The 20,000-nt window shown below is 42.0% G+C and overlaps 2 protein-coding genes and 1 non-coding gene across 4 annotated transcripts in view; 2 read left to right on the forward strand and 1 right to left on the reverse strand.

Moving 5' to 3' along the window:
• Nucleotides 1–2,156, forward strand: part of LOC135093465 (mucin-2-like) — a 17,933-nt gene extending 15,777 nt beyond the window's left edge. Inside the window, exon 6 of the mRNA XM_063992744.1 lies at nt 1,934–2,156. Coding sequence (XP_063848814.1) covers nt 1,934–2,156 — 223 coding nt within the window. The remainder of the gene's footprint in view (nt 1–1,933) is intronic.
• Nucleotides 2,157–12,973: 10,817 nt separating this feature from the next.
• LOC135093410 (uncharacterized) overlaps nt 12,974–20,000 on the forward strand; it is a 55,151-nt gene continuing 48,124 nt past the window's right edge. For both annotated transcript variants that reach the window (XM_063992688.1, XM_063992689.1), the window contains exon 1: nt 12,974–13,241. The gene's annotated coding sequence lies outside the window, so the exon portion shown is untranslated. The remainder of the gene's footprint in view (nt 13,242–20,000) is intronic.
• Nucleotides 15,443–15,514, reverse strand: Trnah-gug (transfer RNA histidin (anticodon GUG)). The gene has a single exon. It is a non-coding gene; the product is annotated as a tRNA-His (tRNA).

A 20,000-nucleotide genomic window follows, 5' to 3' on the forward strand; every position in this document is an offset into this window, starting at 1 on the left:
GCCCAGTGCCGACGAGCCCTGTCAAGCCGCTCCGACCCCCTCCTCGTCCTGCCACGGGTAAGCTAACAATTTCACGTCACATATTTAGCTTAATTTCGAGGGTTTTGCAGGTGTTTCCAAGTGATTTAAAGGCTCCCTGTGACGAAATAGGTGCAGGAGGTGGACGTGAAGGGGAGAGAAGGAGAGAGAGAGGGAGTGCAGGGGAAGAAGAGGTACGTGGCATTGGTGGAAAAAAGCTACTTCGGCTCTGTAGCACGATATTTTCGTTTTTATTAGTGAACTTTGCCATGTTTTGATATTTAATTTATTGATGGAAAAGTAAAACACGCTAAAATACATAATAAGATCGTGTCTCGGGTGTGTTTTTGTTTCTCGCCAAAATAACACTTTCGTCATTTTATAAATTCTCATTTTTTTTATTAGCACGTCCAGCATTGATTTGGTGCTTGATTGAACACTTAAAAAATATAAGAAACGTGTCCCAAGTGATAATATTCAAGAAGATCTAGTCTAACTATTCGTATATTCAAATTTACTATGAGACCGTTGCTACATTTAAAAAATTATTTTCTTTATACTACGAGGAATTCGTGGTTTCTTTATTTATCCGAAAAGTATAGATTTTTTGTATTTAGAAAATGTAATATAATCTAGTCTGGCCGTGTTTTCCATCTCGATATTATAATATTTTTGTTGCCCCGTTCATAAAATTTACAGATCATTTCTTGAGCTTTTCTTTATTATTATAAGGGCTGGGATTGATTTTATATTCTATATATTTATTAAAGTATTTATCAAGTCAGAATATATATGGCATAACAGTGTAGCTCCGGTTTTTCGTTGGGTGGATTTGGAAAATGGATTAACGTACGTAAATTAAGGTGTGACGTCATCAATGACGTCATCATGGTACCAAGACCCGGGCCGTCCCTCCATTCCCGTCTCTCTATGTCAGTGTTCAGGGTATTAGTTGAAGTATATGGCAGGTCAGAATATATAGTGCAGTCCAGCCTGGGTGTCTTTCTTTAGAGTTTCAAAATGAAGTACCGTACATAAAAAAAGGCACGAGACGGATTTTTTCCTGACTCCCTCCCTGCCTGTATATTAATATTTAGTTAAACATTTCTGTGTTTTGAGACTCAGACGTGAAAGAAAACTAGAATTAACCACAAAAATAAATACATAACCCCAAAAATGTGAATGATCACAACTTGTCTACTAGGTATTGTTTCGAAGATAAGACAAATTGCCTTTCACGGCAGCAGTCACAGGAGTATGGGAAAAATTAAACGCACTTGTGTGTGTGTGTGTGTGTGTGTGTGTGTGTGTGTGTGTGTGTGTGTGTGTTTCAACATAATACTGTCTTGCGAGAGAGAGAGAGAGAGAGAGAGAGAGAGAGAGAGAGAGAGAGAGAGAGAGAGAGAGAGAGAGAGAGAGAGAGAGGCAGACATGTAGTGGGGTTGACAAAGGAGATGTAGCTTAATTGACACATCACGAGTTTTGGCCTATGATATTTACTCATCAAAATCCCTAGAGTTGACATGTCGCTCTTGCTAAAAATAAGGGTAGGAAGGCAGCTTCATCAAACAGGGAACTGTAGGAATAAATACACTAATCTACGCGTATATACATACATATATTCATACATTCTTCTGTACTTATACAGAAACAACTGAAGTAAATCACACACACACACACACACACACACACACACACACACACAAGTGGCAGTTAAAGGTTTTAACCCGAATTATACAGCAGTGAGACTTGTCTCTGATCCGCGATTCGCGCGCGCGCACACGCTCGCGCACACACACACACACACACACACACACACACACAGGGCAGTTAAACGTTTTTGTGGTTGAGGAAGTGTAGTGTTAACACCACACAACCACGCCACTCCAGAACACCATACCATAATACACCACAGGACACCACCACATCACACCACCACTAGATACTACGACACACCACCACACCACATTACTACCACAACCACCACCACCACCACAACCATCACCACACATCATACCATACCACAAAACACCACACCACACCACACCACACTACGGCATCCTTGGCTCCCTGATCTGCCTAGCGCCGACGAGCCCTGCCAAGGCCCTCTGTTCTCCTCCCCGTCCTGCCACAGCTAAGTTAACAATTTCCCAATGAATATTTAGTTAAATATTAATATATAGTTAAACATTTGTGTGTTTCGAGACTCAGACGTGAAAGAAAACTAGAATTAACCACAAAAACAAATACATAACCCCAAAAATGTGAATGATCACAACTATGTCTACTAGTTGTTGTTTCCATGATAAGACAAATTGCCTTTTACTGCAGCAGTCACAGGAGTATGGGAAAAATTAAACACGCTTGTGTGTGTGTGTGTGTGTGTGTGTGTGTGTGTGTGTGTGTGTGTGTGTGTGTGTGTGTTACAATGTAATACTGTCTTGTGAGAGAGAGAGAGAGAGAGAGAGAGAGAGAGAGAGAGAGAGAGAGAGAGAGAGAGAGAGAGAGAGGCGGGCATGGAGTGGGGTGAGAAAGGAGGTGTAGCTTAATTGACACGTGACGAGTTTTGGCCTATGATATTTACCTGTCAAAATCCTTGGAGTTGACATGTCGCTCTTGCTAAAATAATAGTAGGAAGGGTGTTTCATCAAGCAGGGAACCGTAGAAATACATACACTAATCTAAGCATACATACATACATACATACATGCATTCATTCTTATATACTTATGTAGAAGCAAATCAAGTAATGCACACACACACACACACACACACACACACACACACACACACAGACACACACACCCACACACACACACACACACACACACACACACACACACACACACGAGACGGACATTTTTCCTGCCTCCCTCACTGCCTGTGCCGTGCGTTTCCAGACTCAGACGTGAAAAAAAAAATCTAGAATTATCCACAAAGTTAAATACTTAACCCTTAAAATTTGAATGATAACAACTATGTCTATAGGGAATTGTTTCCATGATAAGACAAGCTGCCTTTCACAGCAGCAGTCACAGGAGTATGGAAAAAAATAAACGCACTTGTGTGTGTGTGTGTGTGTGTGTGTGTGTGTGTGTGTGTGTGTGTGTGTGTGTGTGTGTGTGTGTCAATGTAATACTGTCTTGTGAGAGCTAGAGAGAGAGAGAGAGAGAGAGAGAGAGAGAGAGAGAGAGAGAGAGAGAGAGAGAGAGAGAGAGAGAGAGAGAGAGGCAGGCATGGAGTAGGGTTGAGAATAGAGGTGTTGCTTAATTGACACGTCACAAGTTTTGGCCTATGATATTTACCTATCAAAATCCTTGGAGTTGACATGTCGCTTTTGTTAAAAATAAGGGTAGGAAGGCTGCTTCATCAAGCAGGGAACCTTAGGAATACATAAACTAATCTAAGCATACATACATACATACATACATACATACATGCATACATTCTTATATACTTACGCAGAAACAACTGAAGTAATGCACACACACACACATACACACACACACACAAATGGCAGTTAAAATGGCAATTATGGCAATTATACAGCAGTGTGACTCCTCTGTGATCGGCGACGCGCGCGCGCACACACACACACACACAAACACACACACACACACTAAGGGCAGTTAAACTTGTGGTTGAGAAAGTGTAGTGTTAACACCACACCACAACGCCACTTCACAACACCATACCATAATACACCACAGGACACCACCACATCACACTAGCACTAGATAGTGTGCAGAAAAAGCCGTGCATGGTCATCCTTTGCCATGCCTACACCACCTAAGATGAAGCCCTGACCACCCTGAGTCTGTCCAGACTATTCGCCAGGAGCCGAGAGGCTGTGGAGGAGTTTGGAAGGGGACTTCTACATCGTCCACCTCAGCACATGATGACGCCTGACACGCCTCGCCCGGTCCGTGCCACAAGACACCACAACCAAATAACGCCCCTAAAAGCACCGCGCACGTACCGGTACTGACTCAGCGCGATTTCCACCATGGTGCGAGCCATCAATAAATAATACCTATATCGTTTCTAGATTAGACTTATCTTTAGGATTAATGTAAAGTATTTCCCCACACACTCTGTACATTTTCAGTTTGTAAATTGCCCTAATAATAAACTGTTTATTATTATTATTATTATTATTATTATTATTATTATTATTATTGTTATTATTATTATTATTATTTTTATCATTATCATTATCATTATTATTATTATTATCATTATTATACACACACACACACACACACACACACACACACAAGTGGCAGTTAAATTGTTAAACACCGATCAGTGTCTCTGATAGGTGAAGCGCGTGCGCGCGCGCACATACACACACACACACACACACACACACACACACACACACACACACACAGGGCAGTTAAACTTGTGGAAGTGTAGCGTTAACACCACACCACCATGCCAGTCCACAACACCATACCATAATACACCACAGGACACCACCACATCACACCACCACTAGATACCACGACACACCACCACACAACACTATTACCTCCACCACCACCACCACCACCACCATCACTACACATCATACCATACCACACAACACCACACTACACTACACCACACCACACCACACTACACCACGGCATCCTTGGCACCCTGACCTGCCCAGTGCCGACGAGCCCTGTCAAGCCGCTCCGACCCCCTCCCCGTCCTGCCACGGGTAAGCTAACAATTTCACGTCACATATTTAGCTTAATTTCGAGGGTTTTGCAGGTGTTTCCAAGTGATTTAAAGGCTCCCTGTGACGAAATAGGTGCAAGAGGTGGACGTGAAGGGGAGAGAAGGAGAGAGAGAGGGAGTGCAGGGGAAGAAGAGGTACGTGGCATTGGTGGAAAAAAGCTACTTCGGCTCTGTAGCACGATATTTTCGTTTTTATTAGTGAACTTTGCCATGTTTTGATATTTAATTTATTGATGGAAAAGTAAAACACGCTAAAATACATAATAAGATCTTGTCTCGGTGTGTTTTTGTTTCTCGCCAAAATAACACTTTCGTCATTTTATAAATTCTCATTTTTTTTATTAGCACGTCCAGCATTGATTTGGTGCTTGATGGAACACTTAAAAAATATAAGAAACGTGTCCCAAGTGATAATATTCAATAAGATCTAGTCTAACTATTCGTATATTCAAATTTACTATGAGACCGTTGCTACATTTGAAAAATTATTTTCTTTATACTACGAGGAATTCGTGGTTTATTTATTTATCCGAAAAGTATAGATTTTTTGTATTTAGAAAATGTAATATAATCTAGTCTGGCCGTGTTTTCCATCTCGATATTATAATGTTTTTGTTGCCCCGTTCATAAAATTTACAGATCGTTTCTTGATCTTTTCTTTATAATTATAAGGGCTGGGATTGATTTTATATTCTAGATATTTATTAAAGTATTTATCAAGTCAGAATATATAAGGCATAACAGTGTAGCTCCGGTTTTTCGTTGGGTGGATTTGAAAATGGATTAACGTACGTAAATTAAGGTGTGACGTCATCAATGACGTCATCATGGTACCAAGACCCGGGCCGTCCCTCCATTCCCGTCTCTCTATGTCAGTGTTCAGGGTATTAGTTGAAGTATATGGCAGGTCAGAATACATAGTGCAGTCCAGCCTGGGTTTCCTTCTTTAGAGTTTCAAAATGAAGTACCGTACATAAAAAAAGGCACGAGACGGATATTTTTCCTGACTCCCTCCTTGCCTGTACATCAATATTTAGTTAAACATTTGTGTGTTTCGAGACTCAGACGTGAAAGAAAACTTTAATTAACCACAAAAATAAATACATAACCCCAAAAATGTGAATGATCACAACTTGTCTACTAGGTATTGTTTCGAAGATAAGACAAATTGCCTTTTACGGAAGCAGTCGCAGGAGTATGGGAAAGATTCAACGCACTTGTGTTGTGTGTGTGTGTGTGTGTGTGTGTGTGTGTGTGTGTCTGTGTGTGTGTGTCTGTGTGTGTGTGTGTGTCTGTGTGTGTGTGTGTGTGTGTGTGTGTGTGTGTGTGTGTGTGTTTCAATATAATACTGTCTTGCGAGAGCTAGAGAGAGAGAGAGAGAGAGAGAGAGAGAGAGAGAGAGAGAGAGAGAGAGAGAGAGGCAGACATGTAGTGGGGTTGAGAAAGGAGGTGTAGCTTAATTGACACATCACGAGTTTTGGCCTATGATATTTAGCCATCAAAATCCCTGGAGTTGACATGTCGCTCTTGCTAAAAATAAGGGTAGGAAGGCAGCTTCATCAAGCAGGGTACTGTAGGAATAAATACACTAATCTAAGTGTATATACATACATATATGCATACATTCTTATGTACTTATACAGAAACAACTGAAGTAAATCACACACACAGAACACACACACACACACACACACACACACACACACACACACACACACACACACAAGTGGCAGTTAAAGGTTTTAACGCCAATTATACAGCAGTGTGACGGCATCCTTGGCGCCCTGACCTTCCTACCGCCGACAATTCATGCCAAGGCTCTCCGACCTTCCTGTCCTGCTACAGCTAAGGTAACAATTTCCAAATCAATATTTAGTTAAACATTAATATCTAGTTAATCATTTGTGTGTTTCGAGAATTAGACGTGAAAGAAAACTAGAACTAACCACAAAAATAAATAGAAAATCCCCAAAATACGAACGATCACAATTATGTCTACAGGGAATTGTTTTAATGAGAAGAAAAGCTGCGTTTCATGGCAGCAGTGAAAGGAGTATGGGAAAAATTAAACACACTTGTGTGTGTGTGTGTGTGTGTGTGTGTGTTACAATGTAATGCTGTCTTGAGATATATAGATATATAGGTAGATACACACACACACACACACACACACACACACACAGAGAGAGAGAGAGAGAGAGAGAGAGTGTCGGAGACGGACATGGAGTGGGGTTGAGAAAGGAGGGGTAGCTTACTTCCCCCTCACGAGTTTTGGCCTATGATATTTACCTGTCAAAATCCCAGGAGTTGACATTTCGCTCTTGCTAAAAATAAGGGTAGGAAGGCTGTTTCATCAAGCAGGGAGCCGTAGGAATATATACACTAATCTAAGCGCATATACATAAATACATTCTTATATTCTTACACAGAAACAACTGAAGTAATGCACACACACATGTCATCGCTGGTGTAAGTGGATGACTGCACCGTGGGCGTCCCAGTCTCCATCAAGAAGCCGGACTATTCGCCACTGCAAGTAATTTTGGAGCGACTGCAGACGTGGACGGAGGAGAGCAGGATTACCATCAACCACAGCAAAACTGTGGTGATGTATTTCTGTACCTCCTCTGTAGCACTGCCCCCTCCCCAGCTCACAGTGGGCCCTTTCCCCCTCCAGGTGGTCCGATGTGCCAAGCTTCTCAGAGTCACGGTGGACTACCTCCTGACCTGGAAGCAGCATGTCGCCAGCACCTTAAGATTCGCTACCTACAGGCCGTACATTCTGCTCAGACTCAGGTCGCTCGGGACGTTGACAGATGAGTTAACGGGGAGTATCTCACGTTCATCCTCCTTAAACTCATGTATGTCTCCCTAGCATGGTCCTCCTCCCTCACACACAATCAACAGCTCCAGCTGGAGTGTGCAGAAAAAGGCGTGCATGGTCATCCTTTGCCATGCCTACACCACCTAAGATGAAGCCCTGACCACCCTGAGTCTGTCCAGTCTATTCGCCAGGAGCCGAGAGGCTGTGGAGAAGTTTGGAAGGGGACTTCTACATCATCCACGCCTCAGCACATGATGACGCCTGACACACCTCGCCCGGTCCGTGCCACAAGACACCAGAACCAAATAACGCCCCTAAAAGCACCGCGCACGTACCGGTACTGACTCAGCGCGATTTCCACCATGGTGCAAGCCATCAATAAATAATACCTATATCGTTTCTAGATTAAACTTATCTTTAGGATTAATGTAAAGTATTTCCCTACACACTCTGTACATTTTCAGTTTGTAAATTGCCCTAATAATAAACCGTTTATTATTATTATTATTATTATTATTATTATTATTATTATTACTATTATTATTATTATTATTGCTATTGTTATTATTATGATTATTATTGTTATTATTATGATTATTATTATTATACACACACACACACACACACACACACACACACACACACATACACACACAAGTGGCAATTAAATTGTTAAACACCGATCAGTGTCTCTGATAGGTGAACCGCGCGCGCGCACGCACATACACACACACACACACACACACACACACACACACACACACACAAGTGGCAGTTAAATTGTTAAACACCGATCAGTGTCTCTGATAGGTGGACCGCGCGCGCGCACGCACACACACACACACACACACACACACACACACACAGGGCAGTTAAACTTGTGGAAGTGTAGCGTTAACACCACAACACCATGCCAGTCCACAACACAATACCATAATACACCACAGGACACCACCACATCACACCACCACTAGATACCACGACACACCACCACACAACACTATTACCTCCACCACCACCACCACCACCACCATCACTACACATCATACCATACCACACAACACCACACTACACTACACCACACCACACTACACCACGGCATCCTTGGCGCCCTGACCTGCCCAGTGCCGAGGAGCCCTGTCAAGCCGCTCCGACCCCCTCCCCGTCCTGCCACGGGTAAGCTAACAATTTCACGTCACATATTTAGCTTAATTTCGAGGGTTTTGCAGGTGTTTCCAAGTTATTTAAAGGCTCCCTGTGACGAAATAGGTGCAGGAGGTGGACGTAAAGGGGAGAGAAGGAGAGAGAGTGGGAGTGCAGGGGAAGAAGAGGTACGTGGCATTGGTGGAAAAAAGCTACTTCGGCTCTGTAGCACGATATTTTCGTTTTTATTAGTGAACTTTGCCATGTTTTGATATTTAATTTATTGATGAAAAAGTAAAACACGCTAAAATACATAATAAGATCTTGTCTCGGTGTGTTTTTGTTTCTCGCTAAAATAACACTTTCGTCATTTTATAAATTCTCATTTTTTTTATTAGCACGTCCAGCATTGATTTGGTGGTTGATTGAACACTTAAAAAATATAAGAAACGTGTCCCAAGTGATAATATTCAATAAGATCTAGTCTAACTATTCGTATATTCAAATTTACTATGAGACCGTTGCTACATTTGAAAAATTATTTTCTTTATACTACGAGGAATTCGTGGTTTCTTTATTTATCCGAAAAGTATAGATTTTTTGTATTTAGAAAATGTAATATAATCTAGTCTGGCCGTGTTTTCCATCTCGATATTATAATGTTTTTGTTGCCCCGTTCATAAAATTTACAGATCGTTTCTTGAGCTTTTCTTTATTATTATAAGGGCTGGGATTGATTTTATATTCTATATATTTATTAAAGTATTTATCAAGTCAGAATATATAAGGGATAACAGTATAGCTCCGGTTTTTCGTTGGGTGGATTTGAAAATGGATTAACGTACGTAAATTAAGGTGTGACGTCATCAATGACGTCATCATGGTACCAAGACCCGGGCCGTCCCTCCATTCCCGTCTCTCTATGTCAGTGTTCAGGGTATTAGTTGAAGTATATGGCAGGTCAGAATACATAGTGCAGTCCAGCCTGGGTGTCTTTCTTTAGAGTTTCAAAATGAAGTACCGTACATAAAAAAAGGCACGAGACGGATATTTTTCCTGACTCCCTCCTTGCCTGTACATCAATATTTAGTTAAACATTTGTGTGTTTCGAGACTCAGACGTGAAAGAAAACTTTAATTAACCACAACAAATAAATACAAAACTCCAAAAATGTGAATAATCACAACTTGTCTACTAGGAATTGTTTCGAAGATAAGACAAATTGCCTTTTACGGCAGCAGTCACAGGAGTATGGGAAAAATTCAACGCACTTGTGTTGTGTGTGCGTGTGTGTGTGTGTGTGTGTGTGTGTCTGTGTGTGTGTGTGTGTGTGTGTGTGTGTGTGTGTGTGTGTGTGTGTGTTTCAATATAATACTGTCTTGAGAGAGAGAGAGAGAGAGAGAGAGAGAGAGAGAGAGAGAGAGAGAGGCAGACATGTAGTGGGGTTGAGAAAGGAGGTGTAGCTTAATTGACACGTCACGAGTTTTGGCCTATGATATTTAGCCATCAAAATCCCTGGAGTTGACATGTCGCTTTTGCTAAAAATAAGGGTAGGAAGGCAGCTTCATCAAACAGGGAACTGTAGGAATAAATACACTAATCTACGCGTATATACATACATATATTCATACATTCTTCTGTACTTATACAGAAACAACTGAAGTAAATCACACACACACACACACACACACACACACACACACACACACACACACACACACAAGTGGCAGTTAAAGGTTTTAACCCGAATTATACAGCAGTGAGACTCGTCTCTGATCCGCGATTCGCGCGCGCGCACACGCTCGCGCACACACACACACACACACACACACACACACAGGGCAGTTAAACGTTTTTGTGGTTGAGGAAGTGTAGTGTTAACACCACACAACCACGCCACTCCAGAACACCATACCATAATACACCACAGGACACCACCACATCACACCACCACTAGATACTACGACACACCACCACACCACATTACTACCACAACCACCACCACCACCACAACCATCACCACACATCATACCATACCACAAAACACCACACCACACCACACCACACTACGGCATCCTTGGCTCCCTGATCTGCCTAGCGCCGACGAGCCCTGCCAAGGCCCTCTGTTCTCCTCCCCGTCCTGCCACAGCTAAGTTAACAATTTCCCAATGAATATTTAGTTAAATATTAATATATAGTTAAACATTTGTGTGTTTCGAGACTCAGACGTGAAAGAAAACTAGAATTAACCACAAAAACAAATACATAACCCCAAAAATGTGAATGATCACAACTATGTCTACTAGTTGTTGTTTCCATGATAAGACAAATTGCCTTTTACTGCAGCAGTCACAGGAGTATGGGAAAAATTAAACACGCTTGTGTGTGTGTGTGTGTGTTACAATGTAATACTGTCTTGTGAGAGAGAGAGAGAGAGAGAGAGAGAGAGAGAGAGAGAGAGAGAGAGAGAGAGAGAGAGAGAGAGAGAGAGAGAGAGAGAGGCGGGCATGGAGTGGGGTGAGAAAGGAGGTGTAGCTTAATTGACACGTGACGAGTTTTGGCCTATGATATTTACCTGTCAAAATCCTTGGAGTTGACATGTCGCTCTTGCTAAAAATAATAGTAGGAAGGGTGTTTCATCAAGCAGGGAACCGTAGAAATACATACACTAATCTAAGCATACATACATACATACATACATGCATTCATTCTTATATACTTATGTAGAAGCAAATCAAGTAATGCACACACACACACACACACACACACACACACACACACACACACAGACACACACACCCACACACACACACACACACACGAGACGGACATTTTTCCTGCCTCCCTCACTGCCTGTGCCGTGCGTTTCCAGACTCAGACGTGAAAAAAAAAAATCTAGAATTATCTACAAAGTTAAATACTTAACCCTTAAAATTTGAATGATAACAACTATGTCTATAGGGAATTGTTTCCATGATAAGACAAGCTGCCTTTCACAGCAGCAGTCACAGGAGTATGGAAAAAAATAAACGCACTTGTGTGTGTGTGTGTGTGTGTGTGTGTGTATGTGTGTGTGTGTGTGTCAATGTAATACTGTCTTGTGAGAGCTAGAGAGAGAGAGAGAGAGAGAGAGAGAGAGAGAGAGAGAGAGAGAGAGAGAGAGAGAGAGAGAGAGAGGCAGGCATGGAGTAGGGTTGAGAATAGAGGTGTTGCTTAATTGACACGTCACAAGTTTTGGCCTATGATATTTACCTATCAAAATCCTTGGAGTTGACATGTCGCTTTTGTTAAAAATAAGGGTAGGAAGGCTGCTTCATCAAGCAGGGAACCTTAGGAATACATAAACTAATCTAAGCATACATACATACATACATACATACATGCATACATTCTTATATACTTACGCAGAAACAACTGAAGTAATGCACACACACACATACACACACACACACAAATGGCAGTTAAAATGGCAATTATGGCAATTATACAGCAGTGTGACTCCTCTGTGATCGGCGACGCGCGCGCGCACACACACACACACAAACACACACACACACACTAAGGGGAGTTAAACTTGTGGTTGAGAAAGTGTAGTGTTAACACCACACCACAACGCCACTTCACAACACCATACCATAATACACCACAGGACACCACCACATCACACTAACACTAGATAGTGTGCAGAAAAAGGCGTGCATGGTCATCCTTTGCCATGCCTACACCACCTAAGATGAAGCCCTGACCACCCTGAGTCTGTCCAGACTATTCGCCAGGAGCCGAGAGGCTGTGGAGGAGTTTGGAAGGGGACTTCTACATCGTCCACGCCTCAGCACATGATGACGCCTGACACGCCTCGCCCGGTCCGTGCCACAAGACACCACAACCAAATAACGCCCCTAAAAGCACCGCGCACGTACCGGTACTGACTCAGCGCGATTTCCACCATGGTGCAAGCCATCAATAAATAATACCTATATCGTTTCTAGATTAGAGTATTATTATTATTATTTTTATTATTATCATTATCATTATTATTATTATTATCATTATTATACACACACACACACACACACACACACACACACACACACACACACACACACAAGTGGCAGTTAAATTGTTAAACACCGATCAGTGTCTCTGATAGGTGAAGCGCGTGCGCGCGCGCACATACACACACACACACACACACACACACACACACACACACACACAGGGCAGTTAAACTTGTGGAAGTGTAGCGTTAACACCACACCACCATGCCAGTCCACAACACCATACCATAATACACCACAGGACACCACCATATCACACCACCACTAGATACCACGACACACCACCACACAACACTATTACCTCCACCACCACCACCACCACCACCATCACTACACATCATACCATACCACACAACACCACACTACACTACACCACACCACACTACACCACGGCATTCTTGGCGCCCTGACCTGCCCAGTGCTGACGAGCCCTGTCAAGCCGCTCCGACCCCCTCCCCGTCCTGCCACGGGTAAGCTAACAATTTCACGTCACATATTTAGCTTAATTTCGAGGGTTTTGCAGGTGTTTCCAAGTTATTTAAAGGCTCCCTGTGACGAAATAGGTGCAGGAGGTGGACGTGAAGGGGAGAGAAGGAGAGAGAGAGGGAGTGCAGGGGAAGAAGAGGTACGTGGCATTGGTGGAAAAAAGCTACTTCGGCTCTGTAGCACGATATTTTCGTTTTTATTAGTGAACTTTGCCATGTTTTGATATTTAATTTATTGATGGAAAAGTAAAACACGCTAAAATACATAATAAGATCTTGTCTCGGTGTGTTTTTGTTTCTCGCCAAAATAACACTTTCGTCATTTTATAAATTCTCATTTTTTTTATTAGCACGTCCAGCATTGATTTGGTGCTTGATTGAACACTTAAAAAATATAAGAAACGTGTCCCAAGTGATAATATTCAATAAGATCTAGTCTAACTATTCGTATATTCAAATTTACTATGAGACCGTTGCTACATTTGAAAAATTATTTTCTTTATACTACGAGGAATTCGTGGTTTCTTTATTTATCCGAAAAGTATAGATTTTTTATATTTAGAAAATGTAATATAATCTAGTCTGGCCGTGTTTTCCATTTCGATATTATAATGTTTTTGTTGCCCCGTTCATAAAATTTACAGATCGTTTCTTGAGCTTTTCTTTATTATTATAAGGGCTGGGATTGATTTTATATTCTATATATTTATTAAAGTATTTATCAAGTCAGAATATATAAGGCATAACAGTGTAGCTCCGGTTTTTCGTTGGGTGGATTTGAAAATGGATTAACGTACGTAAATTAAGGTGTGACGTCATCAATGACGTCATCATGGTACCAAGACCCGGGCCGTCCCTCCATTCCCGTCTCTCTATGTCAGTGTTCAGGGTATTAGTTGAAGTATATGGCAGGTCAGAATACATAGTGCAGTCCAGCCTGGGTGTCCTTCTTTAGAGTTTCAAAATGAAGTACCGTACATAAAAAAAGGCACGAGACGGATATTTTTCCTGACTCCCTTCCTGCCTGTACATCAATATTTAGTTAAACATTTGTGTGTTTCGAGACTCAGACGTGAAAGAAAACTTTAATTAACCACAAAAATAAATACAAAACTCCAAAAATGTGAATAATCACAACTATGTCTACTAGGAATTGTTTCGAAGATAAGACAAATTGCCTTTTACGGAAGCAGTCACAGGAGTATGGGAAAAATTAAACACACGTGTGTGTGTGTGTGTGTGTGTGTGTGTGTGTGTGTGTGTGTTACAATGTAATACTGTCTTGTGTGAGAGAGAGAGAGAGAGAGAGAGAGAGAGAGAGAGAGAGAGAGAGAGAGAGAGAGAGAGGCGGGCATGGAGTGGGGTTGAGAAAGGAGGCGTAGCTTAACTGACACGTCACGAATTTTGGCCTATGATATTTACCTATCAAAATCCTTCGTGTTTACATGTCGCTCTTGCTAAAAGAGCAGGGAACCGTAGAAATACATACACTAATCTAAGCGTAGATACATATATACATGCATACATTCTTATATACTTATGCAGAAATAACTCAAGTAACACACACACACACACACACACACACATGAGACGGACATTTTTCCTGCCTCCCTCACTGCCTGTGCCGTGCGTTTCCAGACTCAGACGTGAAAAAAAAATCTAGAATTATCCACAAAGTTAAATACTCAACCCCTAAAATTTGAATAGTAACAACTATGTCTATAGGGAATTGTTTCCATAATAAGATAAGCTGCCTTTCACGGCAGCAGTCACAGGAGTATGGAAAAAAATAAACGCACTTGTGTGTGTGTGTGTGAGTGTGTGTCAATATAATACTGTCTTATGAGAGAGAGAGAGAGAGAGAGAGAGAGAGAGAGAGAGAGAGAGTGTTTGTAAGTTGTCACTTCCGTTAACAATTTATTTGAATTACATTTTTCTTTTTTATTTTATTCTTCTTTTCTTCATTTTCTCTTTTTTTTTCTAATTTGTTTTTTGATATACCGTGATTCACCTGCTCTTCTTCCTTCTGTCTTTCTCCTCCTCTTCTTCTCCCTTTACCTTCTCCATCTCTTTCGTCCTTCATCCAGATAGACAGGCAGAATGGTGGACGGTTATAGAGAGAGAGAGAGAGAGAGAGAGAGAGAGAGAGAGAGAGAGAGAGAGAGAGAATAAAACTTATTTGTCTGTGCCGTGACCAGGATTCGAACCTGGGTTATTGCGGCCACAACGCAATGTACTAACCACTATACGATCACGGCCACGCAGACACTTCTCTCGAGCGTGCAACATGCAAGAAATCATGTCACTGTAAGTAATGCATGGGATCTTTATAAGTGTCTAAGCAAGAAGGGGGATAAAAAGCATAGATTTCGCGATTTTTAGGCAGTACAGTGTAAGGAGGTGGGTGCAGAACAAGTAAAGATGTCTCAGAGTGGTTAGCAATTAAGGAAAGATGTGCTATTGCTAGTGAAAGGGTTAACTATAAAATTCTCTTTGTTCATAAGTGATACTGCTTTAAATCTAACGAATCGCTTTTGTCTTATTTGATCTTATCTTTGCAGAGAGAGAGAGAGAGAGAGAGAGAGAGAGAGAGAGAGAGAGAGAGAGAGAGAGAGAGAGAATTTTTACTCCCTATTCTATCTCTTGCTTTATTAATCCCTCCCTCTATTTCTCTCCTTCACTCTCCCTTCTCTTCTTTTCATTTCCCCCTATTCTTAATCCTCTTTGCTGTACCTAAGCTTTCCTCTCCTCCTCCTCCTCTTCCTCCTCCTCCTCCTTCTCCTCCTCTTTATCTATCTTTCCTTCCTTCCTCTCCTCAATCCTGTAATTTCATTCGTTTTTCTAATAAACCTTTTTCCTCTCTTTTTTTCTTCTTTATCTTTCATCTTTCTTGCTTTCTTTCCCTTCCTCTTTCCTCTCCTCCCTGCCTATGCCCTCTCCTTTCCTATTCTTCCTTTACTTTCCCTCTCCTTTCCCATTTCCTCCCTTTATCCTTCATTCATCCTTATCTCGTAGTCACTCCCCATTCCTACACTATTCCTATCCCATATCTTCCTCCCTTGACCATCTCCCTCTCTCTCCCTCCCCTCCCTCCCTCTTCTCGTCTCTGATAACAAGTTCATTTAAGGAATAGATGAAGTTTAGCAGTGTGAGCAAACAGACGCCAGAGAAATGCAAACACTGTGATATGAATGTGTGTGTGTTTAGAGTATCATGTGTGTGTGTGTGTGTGTGTGTGTGTGTGTAAGTGTCGCCTGTTACTCTCCCTCTCCCTCTCTCTTTCTCTAAGTTCACACGTTTCACCACCTCCTCCTCCTCCTCCTCCTCCTCCAGTTCTACCGTTACTCACTCTGCTTCTCTCTCCCTCCCATTACTTTACCTCCTTTCTCTCTCTCTCTCTCTCTCTCTCTCTCTCTCTCTCTCTCTCTCTCTCTCTCTCTCTCTCTCTCTACCCGTCACATCCCCAACACATCACCCTAAAATCTACCCTCCACTAACTTCACCCCCACTACCCTCACCCCACCCCTCCCCTGCCCCCCACTACCCCTACTCCCCATTTCCCCACGCCACGCCCCCCATAAGTAAGGCGCCCTAACTCACTTAGCAGGAGTAATACGAAAGTGGGGAATCTGGTAGAGGATGATGGGGGAATGGTGGGGATGTTGGGGGTGGGGGGTTCGAAAGAGTGGTTGGTGGGTCGTGTGTGTGTCAGGAGTTAGTTATAGTGGCAATCTGCGTGTGTGTGTGTGTGTGTGTGTGTGTGTGTGTGTGTGTGTTAAGCTGGTATGGCGTCTCCCTTTAGTCTTACGAAAAAAAATAAAATAAAATGTGAGTAAAAAAAAAATTCTTTACTTCAAGAGAGAGAGAGAGAGAGAGAGAGAGAGAGAGAGAGAGAGAGAGAGAGAGAGAGAGAGAGAGAGAGAGAGAGAGAGAGAGAGAGAGGGGGGTTTGTTGTGGTTGGTCCCTAAGTCGGTTCTCCGTTTTCTTTCCACAGTTTTCTTTGTGGCTGTGAGGGATAAACATTTTCATTCTTGTTGACAGGTGAAGTGCTATTTCTCTCTCTCTCTCTCTCTCTCTCTCTCTCTCTCTCTCTCTCTCTCTCTCTCTCTCTCTCTCTCTCTCTCTCTCTCTCTCTCTCTCTCTCTCTCTCTCTCTCTTATCTCCTTCCTGTTCCTTCTTTTATTACCAGTACTCACTCTCCCTATCTTCCTCTCTCCTGAGCCTCTCATTTCCAATAACTCTCTCTCTCTCTCTCTCTCTCTCTCTCTCTCTCTCTCTCTCTCTCTCTCTCTCTCTCTCTCTCTCTCTCAAGGAGACACAAATGTTTGCAAGAAGAAACGCGTTTGTGTTGAAGAAAATAGTTTGTTAGTTTTTCTCTTCTTTCCTCTCTTCCTTTCCTGCTTTCCTTCTTTCTTTTTTCTTTTTCATTTTTTCGTTTCTTTCCTACTTTTTGTCTTTTTTTCCTTCTTTCGTTCTTATCTTCTTTGTTATTTTGCATTTTTCTACTATATTAATTTTCTGCTTTCTTTTTTTCTTACTTTTTTTCTTTTTTTCCCGAATGTGGCGAGTGATTTTTCCCGTGTGTATTTTTACGTTACCTTATTTCTCGTTCATTTGTTTATGTTCTTCTTTATTCTCTTGTTTATCTTCCTCAACTAGTTATTTCATATTTACATTATCTTTATTTTCTTGGTTTTTGTTATATTTCTCTCTACGTCTTTCTTTTCATACTATCCCTAGTGCCTCCTTTCTTTCCTTATCTCCTATTCCCTTTCTCCCAAACATTTCTCTCTCTCCTTATCATTCTCGTTCTTTAGCAGTATCTCTCTGTCTCTCTCTCTCTCTCTCTCTCTCTCTCTCTCTCTCTCTCTCTCTCTCTCTCTCTCTCTCTCTCTCTCTCTCTCTCTCTCTCTCTCTCTCTCTCTCTCTCTCTCTCTCTCTCTCTGCCTCACCTTAATAGGATATTTCCAGTAATATAACCCTTTCTTTCCCCAATCTTTCACCTCCACACACTTGAGCAGGAGGAGGAGGAGGAGGAGGAGGAGGAGGAGGAGGAGGAGGGGGAACCGAAGTGGCGTTTTGTAAATGTTTGTGAAAAGGAAAGACGAAAGACTAGACATTGTGTTTACCTGTGGCAGTCTTACTTGGGCACTTAATCACAGGTAGGCGAAGGTTACCCCCATCCCCTGCCACACCTGGGGACACTGCCAGGTGAGGGGAGAGGGGAGCAGGGAGGGGAAAAAAGGGAGGAAAAGCGGGAGGAAGCCCAGAAGAAAACACGTCACCTGGAGGGGAAAATGAAAGGATGATTAGTGGAAGGAGAGGAAGAAAAGGGAGGAAAAGAAGGAAAAGAAAGTAAAGTGAGGGAAAACTAGGAACAAAATAGGTAAAGGGAAGGAAATGAAGGAAAAAGAAGTAAAGGGAAGGAAAAGAAAGAAGGTGTTGGGAAGAAGGAAAATAATAAAGGAAGGAAAGAAGGAAAGGAAAAGATGATGTGATGAGAAAATGGGGGAAAAAAGATGAAAAAGGAAGGGAAAAAAGATAAAAGGGAACATCTTACAAAAAGGAGAGAGAAAATGAAGAAAATAAACAGAAACAAAAGAGAAGAAGAAGAAGAGGAAGAAGAAGAAGAAGAAGAGGAAGAAGAAGAGGAAGAAGAAGGTGATGGTGGTGGTAGTGAAGGAGAGTGGGGAGATGAGAAATAAAAATGCGAATGAATGAGAGAATTACGAGAAATAAAGAGAGGAAGGGAAGAGAAGGAAGGGGAGGGGAGAGAAGGGAGGGAAGGGAGCTTAGTGGACAGATTTAGCAAAGGGAGGAAAGAGATCGAGTAATGAATTTATGAGAAAAGACTGAGGGAGTTATGGAGGGAAGGGAGGGAGGGAAGGAAGGGAAGGAGGGAGAGAGGGAGGGAAGGAAGGGAGGGAGGGGGAGAGGGAGGGAAGAAGAGAAGGTTAGTTTAGTTATGGAGAGAGAGAGAGAGAGAGAGAGAGAGAGAGAGAGAGAGAGAGAGAGAGAGAGAGAGAGAGAGAGAGAGAGAGAGAGAGAGAGGGGAGAGAGATGAGGGAAAAAAGGAAAGGGGAAAGATATATTAGCAACGGAGGAGATAGGAGTGCGTTAATGAAAGGAAAATTATGGTTTATTACATGAGGAGGAGGGGGAGGAGGAGGAGGAGGAGGAGGAGGGGAAGTGAACATGTTGAAGCAAATGATATAATGGAAGATAATATTTCTCGTTGAACATATTGATATTAAACGTTATGAACAAAGGCAGGCTGGTGGTGGTGGTGGTGGTGGTGGTGGTGATGACTACCACCACCACCACCACCACCAATAATAACAAAGAAAAAGAAAGCAACAAGGGAATCACCATATTATTTTAAATTCTATCTAAATATTACAATGAATTCCTCACGTAGGTCTAAGAAAAATAGTAAAACAAAGAAACAATAGACAAAACTAAAACATCTTGATTTAATAATAATAATAATAATAATAATAATAATAATAATAATAATAATAATAGCAAAAAATATATGAATGTCTCTACAGATCCACACACAATAACAATCTCTCTCTCTCTCTCTCTCTCTCTCTCTCTCTCTCTCTCTCTCTCTCTCTCTCTCTCTCTCTCTCTCTCTGATACTAGGAACCCACAAACACACCCCACCTCCCTTCTCCACCTTCCCTCCCCCACCTCTTCCCGCCCCTCTCAGCCAGCAGTCACGCAGCAAAACAGCCAAAG

The sequence above is a fragment of the Scylla paramamosain genome, chromosome 43 (genome assembly GCF_035594125.1).
Source record: "Scylla paramamosain isolate STU-SP2022 chromosome 43, ASM3559412v1, whole genome shotgun sequence".
In the NCBI taxonomy this organism is placed as follows: domain Eukaryota; kingdom Metazoa; phylum Arthropoda; class Malacostraca; order Decapoda; family Portunidae; genus Scylla; species Scylla paramamosain.